Source organism: Moschus berezovskii, chromosome 6, assembly GCF_049115385.1.
Source record: "Moschus berezovskii isolate FMDL1 chromosome 6, NW_MosBer_1.0, whole genome shotgun sequence".
In the NCBI taxonomy this organism is placed as follows: domain Eukaryota; kingdom Metazoa; phylum Chordata; class Mammalia; order Artiodactyla; family Moschidae; genus Moschus; species Moschus berezovskii.
Window position 1 is genome coordinate 73,340,506 of NC_142465.1, and position 18,602 is coordinate 73,359,107.

Consider the following 18,602-nt stretch of genomic DNA (forward strand, 5'->3'; position numbering starts at 1 on the left):
TAAACAAGAAGCTGAAATGTGTTTCAGAAGTAGGCACCTTATTTCACTGGACTTGACATACTCTTACCATTCGCACAGCCTTGTCAAGTTCACAGTCACTGAATATTATAAGTGGGGATTTTCCACCAAGTTCAAGGGAAACTTTCTTCAAGTTGCTCACCGCACAGCTGGAGAAAAATAAATGGAATATGAGCATTTACTCTCTCAGTTTCTTTCTCTTATTTCTTGGACACAATTACTCCTTAGCATGGAAAATATAATTGAGCCTCAGAAATATTAAGAAACTTATTCAAAGAAAACATGAAAGGTAGAATGGTGATGACAGCTGAAGCTGGGTGATGAGCACATACATGGAGGTTCATTACACTATTCTGTGACTATTAGAAATCTTCCGTAATAAAAATTGCTTCTTTTAAAAATTCTGTGGTCAAATAATTAGAGATTCTCATGGGTAAATACAGATTCCTTTGGGTGTAAGAATTTTGATTACATAAAGGCCTGGCAGAGAATTTAACATTTAACTAGATTACTGGCACATTGGAGAAAAATATCCAGTTTTAAAAGTTATTAAAAATTCTGTTTATTACTTCCTATTTGCAAAAAAAATTGTTATTTAAAGCATTTAAAAATACTTTTAAAAATTCAGAAAGAAGGAGAAAAATCACAAAATTCCATTCCATGGCTCATTGATGACTATTTTCTTTTTTAAACCATTTTGATATACTTGTTTCTGGTCTGTTTCCAAACACAGCCTTTGCCTTAGTTAACATAGTTAGGGTTACCCAATATGTACAATTTTATACCTTATTTTTGTTTCCATTTACCGTTTAATAACAGTCTAGAGTTATTAAAAATTCTCCCTGACCGCACAGTATTCCATTGTTAACAAACTTTAACCATGGCCTTATTGTAGACATTTAGACTGTTTGCATTTTTTTGAACTAATGTTACTGTTTTTCAGGAATGCATTTTTATAAATAATCCAGATTTGTCTTTTATATGTCTTTTCAGTTTCTTACTTAGGCTTCCAAAACCAATGTGGGCCACAGTTTTAGTATCAAAAATTTTTGTGCCAGATTATTAAAGCCACCAGAAGCCTGGAGACTTTCAATACATCTCTGGTTTTACTGAATTTGGGTTTTACACTTTAGAAAGTATTTTACTGTATTCAAACGTTTCAATACCCTGCTGTGATAGGATTTCTCTTCTACATTTGATGTGATTTTTCTCTCTCCAAAAGCACCTTATTTAAAAAAGTAAAAACAAAGCCAAAGACCTGGTTTAACAGGATCCTTAGCAAATCAGCACACTAAACCCAATACCTCTTCATGATCTGTTTGCCAATCAGAGTGGAACCAGTGAAACCAAGTTTGCGGATATCAGGGTGCTCCGAAAGGCGCTGTCCCGCTACGCCGCCTGTGCAATTAACAGAATAAAACACAAATTAAAGCTTTATCAAGGTCTTAGGGTAAAGGTGTCTTTGAATCCACTGAAGAGTTTTCCAAGCTCTCATTTAAATCTTAGTTTTACATTTTCTATAATAATAACAGCATGAAAAAATCTGAATGTCCTCCATGCAATTGTCATACCCCAAAGATGGGTTATGTCTCAATCTTTTTAATCTTCTAAAGTAATTTTAAAAAATTGAAATGGACACCATAGGGTAGTTTTACGATGTTGGACAACTTCTACTCCTCCCACCCGATTCACCTGCCACTGTATTTCCACTTTAAGATATTAGCACATGGTGAGTATGTTTATATTGCACTGTTTGCTAAACTGTATTTAGTTTTAATATTTTGGATTGGCCAGAATGTTCATTCAGGTTTTTCCATAGGATGTCACGGAAAAGCCCAAATGAACTTTTTGGCCAATCCAACAGCTATGTCAGGACAAGACTCCAGTGGGAAAATTCAATTACCCTTGACTATCCATTAGTTACAGCAAAGTAGGTTCTTGTTGGCTTACCTGAGCCTGGAATGATGTTGATGACCCCCTTTGGAAAGCCTGCTTTAACAGAGAGCTCAGCAAACTTCAAAGCAGTCAAGGGCGTGACCTGAGCAGAAGTAGACAGCAATTGCCTTCCTCAGACTCAGTCCTGTCCTATAGATCAATACCTAGCTTTCCTTTTATGGCCACACTACTGTTGGTTGTTTTTTTTTTTTTTTTTAACTAGGGTTTATTTTTTCTCTTACTTTTACGTAATTTCTGACTTATAGCAAAGTTGCAAAAAACAGTACAAAGAATTCCTATGTATCTGTCACCCAGATTCCTCAAATGTTAATATTTTACTGTTTGCTTTATCCTCTTCCTCTCTTTGTGTGTTTTTGAACTGTTTAAGGAGTGTGATATAATCCCAACATCCACAATATATTTTACTTATTTGCTTAGTCCTAAAATATACAGAAAATATTTTGAAAATTACTAAGTCACATCCTTATGAAAAAGAAGCCTACTAACTTCAATACTTATTTACAGTGTTTTTGCCTCCAGTCTGAGGCCATATAGTCCAAATGTCAGTCAAAAGTTTCTTGGGCTAGTGCTTCCTCATTGCCTTTAACGTGATGCTGTTATTAATTTGAAATTTGGATTAACTGATTTTTTTTTGTATTCAATGTTGGCCTCATCTATGTTGATTATATTTCTTTTCATTTGTTCATTTGTTGTTTTGTAGAGTATGGGAAACATGCTTCCAAAAGTGAGGATTATACAACAGTACATTCAGAGATGTGCTATTCTCCTCTACACTCCTTCCCCCATCCTTCCTAGGTCACTCTCCCAAGTAGTTAATCAATCTCATTAGTCTCTGGTTTATCCTTACCATGTTTCTTTTTGCTCAAACGAACACATAATATTTTCCCTCTCTTTTTACCAAAAAAAGTGGTATAGTTATGGATCTGATCTTAAAGATCTATTACAGCAATGCATATCTCAGAAGCAAAATGAGAGTAATATGTTTACACTGAAAAACCAATGTTGATTAAGTCTTAAATTAGTATTCTGTTAGCTTGGTCTCAAAAAATGGAATGGACGAAAATTGAGTTGTGAATAGAAAAATAGTAGAGCTTCTATTTATATATTGTAACAGAGAAAGATACGAAATAAATCAAACATAGCTAACTGTTATTATGGGGCTGGATAACGCTACTCTCACTGTGTCTGAATGAAGGTCAGATGATCACTGATCACAGGTAAGTGTGGTGTCCTAGGAAAGAACAGAAGCTCACAAGGCCAAGGGACAGACTGTGGCTTCCTCACTTGCTCAATATGCTTTCAGAATATTGCCATGTATTGGAATTTACAGGCCTGCTTGCATATTCATAGTCTATATTGTTGTTTTAGCTAACAAAATGGTCAAGTGACTGAAAAGGAATCTATATAGAAACTTCATAATAAATAATAATATTAATAGGACAAACACAACCAACAACAATAAAAAAGCAGGGTTAACATTTTTCCTCCTTCCAGTAACAGGTCCATGGCAATAAACATTAAGACGTTTAAAAAAAGGTCAATCTAGTTATACTTGATGATAAATTTTTCAAATGCTCAAGTATTTAAAATTGGCAAGAAGATATTTCAAATAGTGGCTTTATATCTACTATAGTTAAAGAAAATCCTAGCCCAAAGTGTATATTTTTTTAGTATGAAATCATCATGATTAGAAAGACTTTTAAAAACGACCCTGAATTAGTAATTTCCATGGGACAGAAATTTTATGTCTTTGTCACTGATAGTATGCCTGACAATTAGTGTGCATTCTATACATGTTTGTAATTTTTGAATATTCTGTGTAGCCACTGGAGTTTTCCAATGCTTTTAGCACTCTCTTTGGATACCACCATCTAGTGGTTCTCAACTCTGGCTGTACCTTAGAAACTAATGTGAAGAAGTTAAGTAATACCAAGGTCTGGCCTCTGACGCAGACCAATTAAATCAGAATCTCTGCCAGTGGGGCCAAGGTATTAGTATTTTTAAAAGATAATTCTAAAATTTAGAATTTTAAATTCTAGAGAGAATTTAAAAGACAATTCTAATGTGCAGCCAGGATTGAGCACTGCTGGGCTAAGTCACCCGCCTCCTCTCTTCATTTTACTAGTTTTTTGCTGTTTAATGAGTGCTGCTGCTTGCGAGAAACAGCTCTCACACAGGATGCTGGTGAATTACTCAATCTTTGTGAAAGAATGAGCCAATATCTATCACACAAAACATGGATCTATTAACTAAGTGATTCTGCTATTAGGAACATATCTTACAAAGATAGTTGCACATGTTCATGAAGCTGTATAATTTTTTAAATTAAAAAAAATTTTTTTAGCGTTGTTGTATGCGGGATCTTAGTTCCCTGACCAGGGATCAAACCCACACGCCTTACACTGGAAGTGCAGAGCCTTAGTCACTGGACTGCCAGGGAAGTCCCATGATGTTATATTTAAAAGGTTATTAATTGTAACACAGTTTATAACAGCAAAAAGGTGGGAAAATCTAATATTCATTAATTAGGTATAGGTTAAATAAAATACTGTTTATTTTTTACACTGGGCTTCCCTAGTGGCTCACATGGTAAAGAATCTGCCTCCAATAAAGGAGACCAGGGTTCTATCCCTGGGTTGGGAAAAACCCCTGGAGAAGGAAATGGCAACCCACTCCAGTATTCTTGCCTGGAGAATTCCATGGATAGAGGAGCCTGGCAGACTATAGTCCATGGGGTTGAAAAGACTCGGACACAACTGAGTGACTAACACATTTTTTACACTGGAAACTTTTTTTAAAAAAAAGTTTTTTCCCTTTTTGGTAAGTATGTATAGAGTGCTTCTATTTTACTTCATTTTATTTTTATATTGTATTGTATTGTGCTAAGAATTAACATAACATCTACCCTCTTAACAATTTGTTTAGTGTACAATACAACATTACGGTTGTTCAACTGCTAAGTCATGTCTGACTCTTTGTGACCCCATGGACTTCCCAGCGTGTCAGGTTTCCCTGTTCTCCACTATTTCCTTGAGTTTGCGCAAATTCTTGTCCAATAATATGATGTATAGCAGACTTCTAGAACTTACTCATTTTATATAATTGAAATTTTATGCCTCTTGATTAGCAATTTCCCATTTCCCCTTCTCCTCCTGTGTGGTTTTCAGTTGGTTAAAAAATATATAAATTTTTAAAATTACCTAATTATTTAATTTAAAAAATATGCTTGTGTACACAGAGAATATATCTGGAATACCTCAGAAACTAATAAATGACAAAAACATTGGCTGCCTCGGGGAGGTAAATTTGTTAGCCAGGAAAATTAGAGGGAGACTTTTCATCATCTATCTCTTTGTTTTTTTTTTAATTAAAAAAATTTTGAATGTATATCTTTTTTTTTTTTAATGAGGAAAACAAGATGGCTGTGGTCACATGACTATGTAGTTGTTCCAAATGAAAAAAAATTTTTTTAATCCTAAAAGAAGAAATAAAAAATAATAGGTAACAAACTGTAGACACTTCTTGAATAGAGACCAAGTTTTCCCACCAACTTGGGTCCCTCAGAATGTCCGCTCCTGTGCACGGTCTGGAGGAAATGCTTAGCCGGGTGTTCAGTTTGCTACAACATTTTTTTTTGTCTTGAAAAGCTACTCTAGCATTAAAAAGATGATATTTGAGAACTCTATCATCTGAATGATTTTTAAACTAACTTCCTGTTTTCCACATATATATATTTTTTTCATACAGCTACAATTATGTACATTATTTGCATGTTTTTCCCACATCTTCCATAACTTTACAATATTTTTGATAATTAAAATTTGAATGCCTGCATAAAACTTCTTTTGATATTTCATAACTACTCTAAATAACTCCCTCAGTTCGGGGCATGTGGCATTTTGCAAGCATTGAACTGGTTTGTAGAAATTCAGGGGATTTCATTGACATACACTATGCCTGCTGCCATTGTCATGGATGTTCTAAAGTTTGGAATCCCCATTTTGGGTAGCTATTAAAAAATGAATATTTACTAATATGAAAAGATGCCCAGGATGTATGAAAAGATGGTGTAATATATGATTCCATTTTTTTCAAGAAATAGTATTTGTCAACATACGTCTGTGGGAGGGGGTACATGCTGCACCTGGCCTCGCCTGTCTTACCTGTGCCGGCTTGAGCACTAAGGTGTTACCTGCTGCCAGACATGCAGCACTCTTCCATGCCAGCATCATCAGCGGGTAATTCCAGGGGATGATAATGGCACAGACTCTGCAAGGGGAGAAAGAGACAGCCTCAGTCCCCTCGAACTAACTTAACACACATCACTCAGAGGCACTCTCCTTGTCTTACCCAAGTGGCTCCTTCTTGGTAAAGGTCAGATTGCGATTTGGCCGGGCCTGGTTGATGGGAATTGTGGAACCCTAAAGAATAAAAAAAAGTTGATACTGCTTTACTAATTTCATTTTCTTTTTCTTTGCCATGCAGCATGTGGGATCTCAGTTCCCCGACCAGGGATCAAACTTGCACCCACTGCACTGGAAGCAAGGAGTCTTAACCACTAGACTGCCAGGGAAGTTCCTGCTTTATTAATTGAAATGAGTAAATTTAATCTCAATGAATCCATTTTCTATCTGCCTCTCTTACTTTCTCTTAGCTGATATTAAAAAAAGCAGTGTTCACATGGAATTCTATTCAATGTTATGTGTCAGCATGGATGGGAGGGGAATCTGGGGGAGAAGGGATACATGCATATGGGTGAGTCCTTTTGCTGTTCACCTGAAACTACCACAACATTGGTAACCAGCTATATCCCAATACAAAATAAACAGTTTGGAAAAAAAAAAAAGCAGTGTTCAATTTATAAGAAACATAGCCACACCTATAAAGGAACTGCTATGTCTTTCTCAAAAGAACTAAGACACAGGAGAAAAAAACACATAATTCTAATTTGATCATCTCCATTCCCAATTTCTGGGCATGGCAGAGAATGTTAATTGCCTGCCCAATATCTATTCTCCCCTATGTTTTTCGTAACAGAAATCCTTGATTAATAATGGGGATGGCAATGTGCCAGGTAAAGAACTATGTTCCCCAGTTTCCATAGCAAATAGTGATGATTAATGGAAGATGTAAGTACAATGCACTGGAAGGGGAACACTCTTTAAAACAGGCTGACTCAGCTAAAACAAGTGCGGTTTTATCCATTCCCTCACTTCTTCATTCTTCCTTCCAGAATGTTGCTAAAAAGGCTGGTGCTGCAGCAGCTATCATGACACCAAGAGGCAGCTGTGAAGGTAGCAATCACATGGTACTAAGGATGACCTGGCAAAGAGAGAGAAGGAATCTTCCTCTTTCAGACTAATCTTCATTGACTGCTTTTGGACTCCTTGAAAGTGAGATAAAAACAGATTCCTTGGTTGGGTTTTCTATTATATGCAGCTAAATTTGATGCCAACTGATTTTTGGCAGTAGTCTTTAACTGAAACTATCCATCTGTTTTGCCACATAAAATATTATTGCTGTTACTAATACAAGTGCATAATCTCTCATCTGAAACCCTAGGGTCAGGTGTCTTTGGGATTCAGAATTTGACTTTAGAAACATAATATAATGCATAAACAATACCTTATATAATGTCATAATATCTATAACACCCATTAATGTCTGGGGTAGCCTCCCATAATCAAGCATATTAATATTTATCCAGGGCTTTTCTGGTAGCTCAGCTGGTAAAGAATCCACCTGCAATGCAGGAGACCCTCATTTGATTTCTTGGTCAGGAAGATCCTCTGGAGAAGGAATAGGCTATCCACTCCAGTCATCTTGGGCTTCTCTGGTGATTCAGATGGTAAAGAATCCTCCTGCAATGCAGGAGACCTAGGTTCGATCCCTGGGTTGGGAAGATCCCCTGGAGAAGGGAAAGGCAACCCACTGAATACTTATTCGGTGAACTATGAGTATTCACTCTAAGTGAGATGACTAAAACTTATAGACTCATATTGGTTTGGGTAAGATTTTGGTACCAAATGTGTTTGAGTCAATCAAACAAATCAATTTTCAGGTTTCAGAACTATTTGGATTTCATAATTGAGAATAAAAGATGGACTTAAACTGCTCTGACTAAATACTTATGACTTTGTAGCTGAACAATAATAAAAACTACACTTATGTGCAAGACCTACAATAGTACAGACTTTAATTCTGTATATATAAACACTCATTTCTAATTCTCATAACATAATTTGCAAGGTATGGATTATCATGACCATTTTACAGGTGAGGAAAGTAAGGCTGAGAGAGGTAAATAACAACAACTGCTAGTAAGTGGCAAAGATGAGGCCCAGAACCAGGTCGTCTCTCTGATTCTATAAAAACGGTGGTACAGCAATGTGACCAGAAAAAAGTTTCCCAGGATCCTTAGCAGATAGAGACAGCCAATGGGAGATACAAGCACAAAGTGTAGGGAGGATGGGAATGCTTTTTAAAGTCCTTTTACCTTTCTCCCTCTTCCCCACTTACTCCCGGCTTCTGGAATGTGGCTGTGATGGCTGGTGCTTCAGTGGTTACCATGAGACTAGAAGTGGCATGCATTCTGCTGTTTGCTGCAAGCCTTATTTCCCTTCTATGTCTCAATACCAAAGCCAAGCGTAGTTGCCATTTATCATCACACAAGTGCTATTTTAAAAAGAAGGAAATTGACATTTTTATAGCATTTATGTTTTTAAGAGATTTTTCTTATAACCAGTCTGCATAGCCCAACTATGTTAGCTCTCTGACCTCCATAGGTATTTGAGTCTTCAATTCCTCCATGATATCAGGCTTCTCTCTATATGCCAACAAACCTATTAGATGCTCTCAAGAGATATTATAGTACAAAACAAAGAACAACATTAGTTTTTAAGCTCAGAAAATCTTGAGTTCAAATCCTAGCTCTACTTACTATGTGACCATAGGTAAGTCATTCATGGTCCTCAAGCCTCAGTTTCTTCACCTGTAATAAGAGGTAACAACTATCCACCTACCTCAGATAACTGTTATAAGGATCAGATGAGAAAACCTACGGAAGTGGTGACTCTGACAAAGGGTCCTTCTAAACTAGTAAACATTCGTCCATTTTCCTCTAGGAATGATCTCCATGGAAACAAACAACATCTTGCACTTACCTGAATTTTGTCACACCAGCCAGCAAAATATCTGAATGTTTGCACAGACATTCCAATGTGAGTCTTCAGAGCCAAGGTGTAGACAGCCCCTGAATCGAGGGCTTCGATGGTTGCCAGTTCTTCTTGTTTCTCTTCCATTAGGTCTGCAAGTCTGTTGGCCAGTGAAAGAAATCCATTCAACAAATATTGAGTCTCTATTGTGTAAAAGGCGCCCTCCTAAAGGCTGAGAATTCAGAGGTGAACACAAATGGATCAGGTCTCTGTTCTCACGCAGAACGTGGTCTCATAGGGAAGATAGCCATTAAACTAATAATTGCATGAATAATTTGCTTTAAGAGTTACAATGAAGAGGCAGAGGGTGTTGGAAGTCTGGATCATTCGCATTATAGACGCGTAAGAAGTAAAAGTGACTGAGTCACAGTCAGCCAAGGAGATCAGTGACAGAACACAGTGGGAACATGGATAGTTCATGGATACACTGGGAGATGTTAGAGGGCGACCCACACCCCTGGAGAACCCATGAACACCTGAGGATTTCTGGTTGGTGTAGAAATATTTCCAACACTGGCTGAAAAGGACAAGACAGAAATACATGAACTATAAACACCACAACAGGCTTCTGTTTGGTGTCTGGTTTCTGTGGAAAGATGACTAGAAACTGTCTAATGACTCTGAAATAGTCAAAATTCATCTTTTGTGTTCACCTCTTCCATTTGTTTCCCCCTCTTCCATTTGTTTTCCTTCCTTCGTTCCTTTCATGGTTCTGACCTGTTTCTTTCAGACCATTCCAGGTCAGACTTGAAATCTTCCTCCCTAATATTTCTTCCAGATCCTGCTTTATGAGATCTTTTGAGCAAGGTCAGCTATTTGTCATTTAGCAAGCAGAAAACTGAATCTGGGATTGAATCTAATTACTCTCAGCGTACTCAGCTACCAATTTATAACACCCTTTCCAGGCCTTCATGTTTTTCCTCCTCATTTCTACTCCTACACATCAAGTAGATTTAAAATTTCTCTTTGGAGACAGCAGGGTGCTCTCCATGTGCTGCTTGTAATCTAGTCTCCGCCCTGCTCTGTGACCCTTGGAGGATGACTTTTATAGATTACATCACAGGCTTCCGGGCTCTCCCACTGGACTTGGCTAATGACAGGCCAGTGGGAGGCAGCCCCAGGAGCTGGCAAACTGGGGGATAAAGTGGTCTGGGGATGGCTGACTAGTGGGCTGTGGATAGGCAGTGGCAGCTGCTGTGTCCTTCCACCGAAACCCACGGTAGTATGGTCTCCTCCTGCAGCCACAGATCTTGCCAGATTCTAATAACTGCTCCTTCCTCTGTCCCTTTAGGCCTTACAGTAAGAGCAGTTTCCCTATTCTACCCCCCAGCCTGAGTGCTTCATTATCCTTCGCTGGATTCCCTTGACCTTGCTTACATCTTTACAAATAAGTAGTCCTTTACTAAACTGCTCATACAGGGATGGTGATTGAAACAAGCAAAAATAGAAAAATCAGGAACTCCCATATACGGGAGCTTATATGATGGAAGTAACAAAAGACACGCTATCTAATAGGTGCATAATAGAAATTCTTGAAAAAAATTTTAAATCTTGGCAATGTTAGCATCCAAAGGACAGAGGCTTGTGCTCTTTTTTTTTTTTTTTAATATTTATTTATTTGGCTGCACCAGGTCTTGGTTGCAGCATGTGGGATCTAGTTCCCTGACCAGGGGTCAAACCTGGGCCCTCTGCATTGGGAGTGTGGAATCTTAGCCACTGGACCACCAGGGAAGCCCTCAGACTTGTACTCTTAAAAAATCATACCGATACATCAATCTTCCTCTGTCTCGTGCATTCATTCTTCCCCATTCGCCGTTTTCAAAAGCATCTTTCGCTGCTGCTACTGCTTTATCAACATCCACCAAAGAGGCATAGGATACTTTGCATATCGTCTATTTCAAGGTAAGAAAACATAGGTTATAGACTATTTATATAGAGAGATATACAACTTTTTCTTGAGATTAATATTATACCATAAAGTTCAAAGAGTTTTTATGATGGAAAATCAATACTTCCAGTAAACTTCTGGTAATATAGTAAAGAAAAAGAAACCATTTTAACACGAAAATTGTGAGCCTAAAATTCAGTGCTTCTCATTCACACGACACTATGAGAAGACGCATGGAGGAAACTGTAACTATTTCTTCTCCTGCCTTAGGAAAGCTGAATTTCTCACCATGAGCTTGCAAATTCTGAGATTTTTCTCACATATACAGCTCCATGTGGACCTGTCTAAATTCATCATAAACATTCATTCTTAAAAGTAGGTTACAGTAGATAACAGCAGCCAGAACCAGAGCTGAATAGTTTAAAAAAAACATGAAGTACATTAAGTGCTCAGACAGAGTAATAGAATAATAGTGACTAATAGAATAAGTAATTCTTAAGACTGTTTTATAACAGTGTGTAAATGAAAAAAATCCATGATCAGTGGTTATCGCACACACTAAGTCACTACTCACAGATCCATCTGCTGGGTTGATAGTATCGTAAGTCTTTCCATCTTCAGCATCTGTGAACTGACCATTTATGAAACACTGATATGGCATTTTTACTGTCATGTCATTGATCTCCTTTGAAACCTAAGAGAGAGAATTACATTAATAAAGTCAACAGATTTCTGTACTTATGCAAAAAAGAAGCGTATTCACTAATGCAGACAGAGAAGTTGTCAGTGGGACTCTAGTGCTTACTGTTCAGATGAGACAAGCAGATGTAATAGTTAGGCCTTATGATGCTTAGAGTGGCCATTGAGACAGGAGGTCAGCTTCTGTGCCGACCGGGCATTGTAAAGATAGATCTGTCTTCTCCCCTTTGAGATGAAAGATGACTCAGACCTCCAGATAATGGAAACACTGCCATCTAGTGACACTGCTTGTGGAGTTCAGCCATTGCTGTCGCACATTTTTGAAATTGCCCATCAACATTCTCCTTTTATTCTGGTTCAATTTTAAGTTTTCTTTCCTTCCCCATTTTCACTCTCCCCATCTTACATATGTGCTGCTTAAATTGTAGTCTGTACTATTAGCTGGCAAGTGAATTTATATTCATCCATTAACCTCTATAAATCTGTTTGTTTCAACAATAAAATGATAATATAACTGCCTCATACAGTCATTAAGAGACATAATTAAAATAATATATGTGAAAGAGCACTATTGGCATAAAATATGACTTCAATGAAAGGTATTAAAGAGAAAATTTAATGATTTAAGGAATTATTTTATGTAGAGAAATGGAGGATGCTTAGAAAAGAAACAAAAAATAGCAAAAGCGTAGCTTGCTGCTCATCATCACTAATTATTAGAGAAATGAAAATCAAAACTACAGTGAGGTACCACCTCACACTGGTCAGAATGGCCATCATTAAAAAGTCTACAAATAACAAATGTTGGAGAGGGTGTGGAGAAAAGGGAACCCTCCTACATTGTTGGTGGGAAAGTAAATTGGGGTAGCCACTACAGAAAATGGTATGGAGGTTCCTTAAAAAACTAAAAGTAGTATTGTTTGGGGAAGCACATTGATTGAAACCGTCCACCCTGGCCCGGCACCATAGTAACCATCTACATGAGTTGTTTTACGACAGGAGGTCCTGGTAAGGAACACAGAACTAATAAGCCTTCACCACCTCCCTCACCGGAAGAGTTCGGGAAAGGTCAAAAGAAGACACCACATATCCAACCTCCTCCTAGAATCCTTCTCTCTGGCATCCATTTGGCTAAACAAGGTGTGCACCATCAGGAAGGACTCTGAGTCAGAATGACTGGCTAAAGACAACCCAGAAACTAATCCCATCACCATAAAACCTGAGACCACAAGCCATGTGACAGAGTAGTCCTCCTAGGTTCCCTTACCCTACTGCCCTCCACCCGGGCACCCTTTCCCAATAAAATCTCTTGCTTTGTCAGCACATGCGTCTCCTAGGACAATTCATTTCCGAATGTTAGACAAGAGCCCAGTTTTGGGCCCTGAAAGGGGTCCCCCTTCGTGCAACAGTATCATATCATCCAGCAATCCTAGTCCTAGGTATATATCCAGTCAAAACTCTAATTATGAAAAGATACATACACTACAATGTTCATAGCAGCACAATTTACAGTAGCCAAGACAAGGAAACAACCTAAATGTCCATCAACATATGAATGAAGATGTGATTGATATATATATATTTATATAATATTTTACTATACATATATAAAAAACCTAAAATGGAATACTACTTAACCATAAAAAAGAAATGAGCAATAACTGAAATTTTAAAAGTCATTAGCAGGGTTCAACAGGAGATTCAAGCAAGCAGAAGAAAGAAATAGAAAAACAAACAATGGGTCAATAGAGACATCCGGTCTGAAAATAGGAAAGAAAAATATTTTAAAAATGAATAGAGCCTTAGAAGCCCTCAGGACACTATCAAATGTACTAACACATGCATAGAGAGAGTCTCAGAATGAGGGGAGAGGGACGAAGGGGTAGAAAGAATGTTTGAAGAAATAATGGCAGAAAATAGCCCAAATTTTATTTTAAAAAATTAATCTGCACATCCAAGAAGCTCAATAAACTCCAAGGAGACACATCTCAAAGAGATCCATCCTAAACACATCATAATAAAATGGTCAAAAGACAAAGACAAAAAGGGAATCTTGAAAGCAGCAAGGGAGAAGAAGTAACTCATCACGTGAAAGTGATCCTCAATAAAATTAACAGATGACTTATCCTCGGAAACTACAGAGGCTAGAAAGCAATAAGATTATATATTAAAAGTGCTGAAAGAAAGAGAATGTCAACCAAAAATTCCATATGCAGCAAGAATATCCTTCAAGAACAGAGGAGAAATTAAGTCATTCTCAAATGAACAAAAACTAACATACTTCATTGCCAGCACGTTGCCTTTCAAAAATAACTAAAAGGTGTCCTTCTGACAGAAATGAAAGAACACAAGACAGTGAGTTAAATCTACCTGAAAAAATAAAGAACACTGACAAAGGTAAATATAAGTCAGTATAAATGTAATTTTTATTTTAAACTGCTTTCTTCTCCTATCTGATTTAAAAGAAAACTGCATAAAGTGATAATTATAAGACTATGTTGATGGCCTTATACTGTATTAAGATGTATTTGTAGGACAGTAATAGCACAGGTAAGGGGGTAGGGAGCAGAGCTATACTGTAACAAGTTTTTTCTACACTATTGGTATTAAACTGGTATTAATCTGGGCAAGAATGTTTTAAGAAAAATGTCTCTTGGAATCCTCAACCACTAAGGAAATAACTAAAAGTATATAGCAAAAGAAACAATAAGAGATTAAAAGTGCGTACTAGACAATATCCATTTAACAAAAAAGCAGTAAGGAGGAAGAGAGGAGAGAAAAAGGCATAAATCAAGACTTATAGAAGCACAAGTGGCCAAAGGACAAACAGATTAATCAAACTTAATCACATTTTTAAACTTGTATGTGTTAAAGGATACTATCAAAAAAGTGAAAAGAAAACCCACAGTATGGGAGAAAATATTTACAAATAATGTATCTGATTAGGGTCTACTATTTAAAATATATAAGGTCATTTACAACAAAAAATTAAAAAGACAAATATCCCAATTAAAAAAACAGGTGAAGGGTTTGAGGGACTTCCCTGGTGGTCCAGTGGTTAGGACTAGGTATTCTCACTGCCAGGGGCTCGGGTTCCATCCCTGGTTGGGAAACTAAGATCCCACAAGCCACCTGGTACATCCAAAAAACAAAGGAGTTGAACAGATATTTCTCCAAAGAATATATACAAATGGCCAATAAGCACATGAAAAGATGTATATCACTAATCATTAGGAAAATGTAAATCAAAACCGCAATGAGATACTACTTCACACCCACTAGGACTGCTAAAATAGGAAAAAAAAGACAACAGCTTATGCTGGCGAGGACATGAAGAAATTAGAAGCTTCCTACATTGCTAGTGGCAGTGTAACATGATGTAGTCACTTTGGAAAGCAGATTGGTAGTTCCTCAAAAAATTAAACATAAGAGCTCCCATATAACTCACCAATTCCACTTCTATATATTTACCCAAGAGAATTGAGAACAAATGTTCACACAAAAACTTATATTGGGTTGGCCAAAAAGTCCATTCGTTTTTTTCTGCTGCATCTTGCCAAAAACACAAACGAACTTTTTGGCCAACCCTACATGAATTTTCATGGCAATGTAATTTATAATAGCCCCAAAGCAGAAACAACTCAAATGTACACCAACCAAGGAAAGGAGAAATAGAACAGAGTTATCCACACGATGGACTATTGCTTGGCCAGGAAAAGGAATAAAGTGATAATCTACTTTAGAACGTCGATGAACCTTGAACACATTATGCTGAGTGGAAGAAACCAGTTGCAAAAGGCCACTTATCACCCAATTCCACGTGTATGAAATGTCTCAAATAGGCAAATCCATAGAAACAGAAAGTAAATTGGTGGTTTCCTGGTGCCAGGGCCCAGGAGAGGAGAGCAGAGAATGAATGCCAGTGGATATGGAGTTTCTTTGGGGGAGGTAAAAAAAAATGTTCCATAATCAGATTGTGGTCATGGTTGCACAACTACAGTGAATATACTAAAAAACAATGAATTGTACATTTTTTAAAAGGTGAAATGTATGGTATCTGAATTATAATCTCGATAAAACTCATTTAAAAAAAGTTATAAATGTAAAAGCAAATGGGTGAAAGGCACAGCATTCTTCTATAGCAGGAAGGTCTTAACCATGTAGATTTTCAACACCACGGACAGGCTTACATAATCCACCACTAGCTCTGCTTCCTGATCCTCTCCTCTCAGTTTCCTCACGACTTTTTGGATGAAGTCTGCAAATTTGGTGGCCATATAAACATCCTCATTCTGTAACTGAAGCCCTCCACACTTCTGTCTTATCTCTTCAACCAGTCTGAAAAGAAGAACCAGCTCACGTTACTTACATTTTTTAAAAGAGTTTAGAGGACTGTATGATTACATTTAGGTTGCTTTGAAGTAGGACGTATGTCACATACTTATTTATAGTCCATGAGATCGTCTATATTAGTGAGAGAAATTGAGAAGATTGGGAGAAAAAATGTTAAAGCTTTCTCAAAGGACAGTGGCACTTTTTTTTAATACAAGAAACTGAAGCAAAGATATTTTAATTACTTTCAAGAGAAGAGTTGGACACAACTGAACGACTAAGCACAGCACACAAGCAGGTGATAAAGGGCATAAAATCAATTTCTATCCTTTCAAAAGTACCCAAGGAATAAGAAATAAAGATTTCTGAACTGTGATAATTATGAGAGACCAAAGTCATATCATAGACTATTTCCTCTGGATCCGGTGTAAGAATAAAACAAACATTTGTTTTTATTACATGGCTAAGTGAAAGCTTTAGTTGCTCAGTTGTGTTCAACTCTTTGGGACCCCCATGGACTGTAGCCTGCCAGGCTCCTCCATCCATGGAATTCCCTAGGCAAGAATACTGGAGTGGGTAGCCATTCCCTTCTTCAGGGGATCTTCCCAACCCAGGGATCGAACCCTCATCTCCTACACTGCAGGAGGATTCTTTACCCTCTGAGCCACCAGGAAAGCCCACATGGCTAGTTCAGTTCAGTTCAGTTGCTCAGTCGTGTCCAACTCTTTGCGACCCCATGAATCACAGCACACCAGGCCTCCCTGTCCATCACCAACTGCCGGAGTTCACTCAAACTCATGTCCATCGAGTCGGTGATGCCATCCAGCTATCTCATTCTCTGTCGTCCCCAACTCCTCCCACCCCCAATCCTTCCCAGCATCAGAGTCTTTTCCAGTGAGTCAACTCATTGGAGAAGGCAATGGCAAGCCACTCCAGTACTCTTGCCTAGAAAATTCCATGGATGGAGGAGCCTGGTAGGCTGCAGTCTGTGGGGTCGCTAAGGGTCGGACACGACTGAGCGACTTCACTTTCACACATTGGAGAAGGAAATGGCAACCCACTCTAGTGTTCTTGCCTGGAGAATCCCAGGGACGGGGGAGCCTGGTGGGCTGCCGTCTATGGGGTCACACAGAGTCAGACACGACTGAAGTGACTTAGCAGTAGCAGCAACTCATCGCATGAGGTGGCCAAAGTATTGGAGTTTCAGCTTCAGCATCAGTCCTTCCAAAGAACACCCAGGACTGATCTCCTCTAGAATGGACTGGCTGGATCTCCTTGCAGTCCAAGTGACTCTAAGGTGGGTACTAAACAGAACCTTCCCAGGTAGTGCAGTTAGTAAAGAATCTACTGCCAATGCAGGAGATGCAGGAGATGTGGGTTTGTCCCTGGGTCAGGAAGATCCCCTGGAGAACAAAATGGCAACCCACTCCAGTATTCTTGCCTGGAAAATTCCATGGACAGAGGAGCCTGGTGGGCTACCGTCTATGGGGCCACAAAGAGTTGGACACAACTGAGTGTGTGCACACACACGTATATAAGATAGATAACTAATAAGAAAAAGCTACTGTATAGCACAAGGAACTCTACCCAACGCTCTGTAGTGACTTAGATGAGTATAAAATCTAAACAAGAGTGAATATATGTGTATGGGTGAAATGAAAATATCTCCTGCCATTTCAATAAATAAAAAATGTCATAGCCATCAGTGATTTCTGGCCTCCAAATGTGAATAAGGGCTCCCAAAACTGAGATCCAGCGGATGCTGCCAGCCCCCGTGGTGATTGTTGAGGAACTGGGGGAATGCAAGAAGCAAGGTGAACAAGGAAACAGGATTGCCCCCAGACAGTTGAGGTGCATATGAAAGGAATGAATTCAGTGAGCCCCGAGGCTTGCATCTTCCCATACACAGAATGCAAAATTCCTTAGCTCGGATACCTGATTTTTGACGTTCAGATGGCCTGCTCCCTTTGTTGCAAACTTGTATATAGCCAGACTTCCCCTCCTGCCTCTTTGGAGCAGTTTTCTCAGAGCTACTGAGATGCTGTCTCCTGGGCTCGGAGTCCTAAACATTCCCATCAAATAAAATAACTCTCTACTTTCAGGTTGCGACTATATTTTTTAGTCAACAGTGTGTAACTGATTCACTTTGCTCTATAGCACAAAATAACACAGCACTGAAAGTTAACTATACTCCAATAAAAATTATTTTTAAAAATACATGAATGAATAAATGAACAGAATATTCATCAAGAACGCTTGCTTTGTCAACATGAAGACTTTTACCTTGTTTATTTAGTAAATAACCATATGGTGGCCCTCAAAGGAAAAGCACCTCTACAAGACTCTCCACTATTAGGATCCTGGTCTGCTCTTCATACCATAGAGGGCGGCTTTCTAGTCCTCTAGCCCTTTCTACCGGAAAAGGCAATGGCACCCCACTCCAGTACTCTTGCCTGGAAAATCCCATGGATGGAGGAGCCTGGTGCGCTGCAGTC

General features: G+C 38.3%; 1 protein-coding gene across 3 annotated transcripts in view; it reads right to left on the reverse strand.

Moving 5' to 3' along the window:
- The window catches only part of ALDH1L2 (aldehyde dehydrogenase 1 family member L2), a 59,113-nt gene that overhangs the window by 11,608 nt on the left and 28,903 nt on the right, over positions 1-18,602 (reverse strand). For all 3 annotated transcript variants that reach the window (XR_016037644.1, XM_055395858.2, XM_088837161.1), the window contains 9 exons: positions 15,966-16,113; positions 11,651-11,770; positions 10,953-11,080; positions 9,138-9,288; positions 6,325-6,395; positions 6,138-6,243; positions 1,969-2,056; positions 1,323-1,416; positions 68-167 (listed from right to left, as the gene is read on the reverse strand). Coding sequence is in view for 2 of the 3 variants with exons in the window: in XM_055395858.2 (XP_055251833.2) it covers positions 68-167; positions 1,323-1,416; positions 1,969-2,056; positions 6,138-6,243; positions 6,325-6,395; positions 9,138-9,288; positions 10,953-11,080; positions 11,651-11,770; positions 15,966-16,113 (1,006 nt within the window). In the remaining variant the exon portion in view is untranslated. The remainder of the gene's footprint in view (positions 1-67; positions 168-1,322; positions 1,417-1,968; positions 2,057-6,137; positions 6,244-6,324; positions 6,396-9,137; positions 9,289-10,952; positions 11,081-11,650; positions 11,771-15,965; positions 16,114-18,602) is intronic.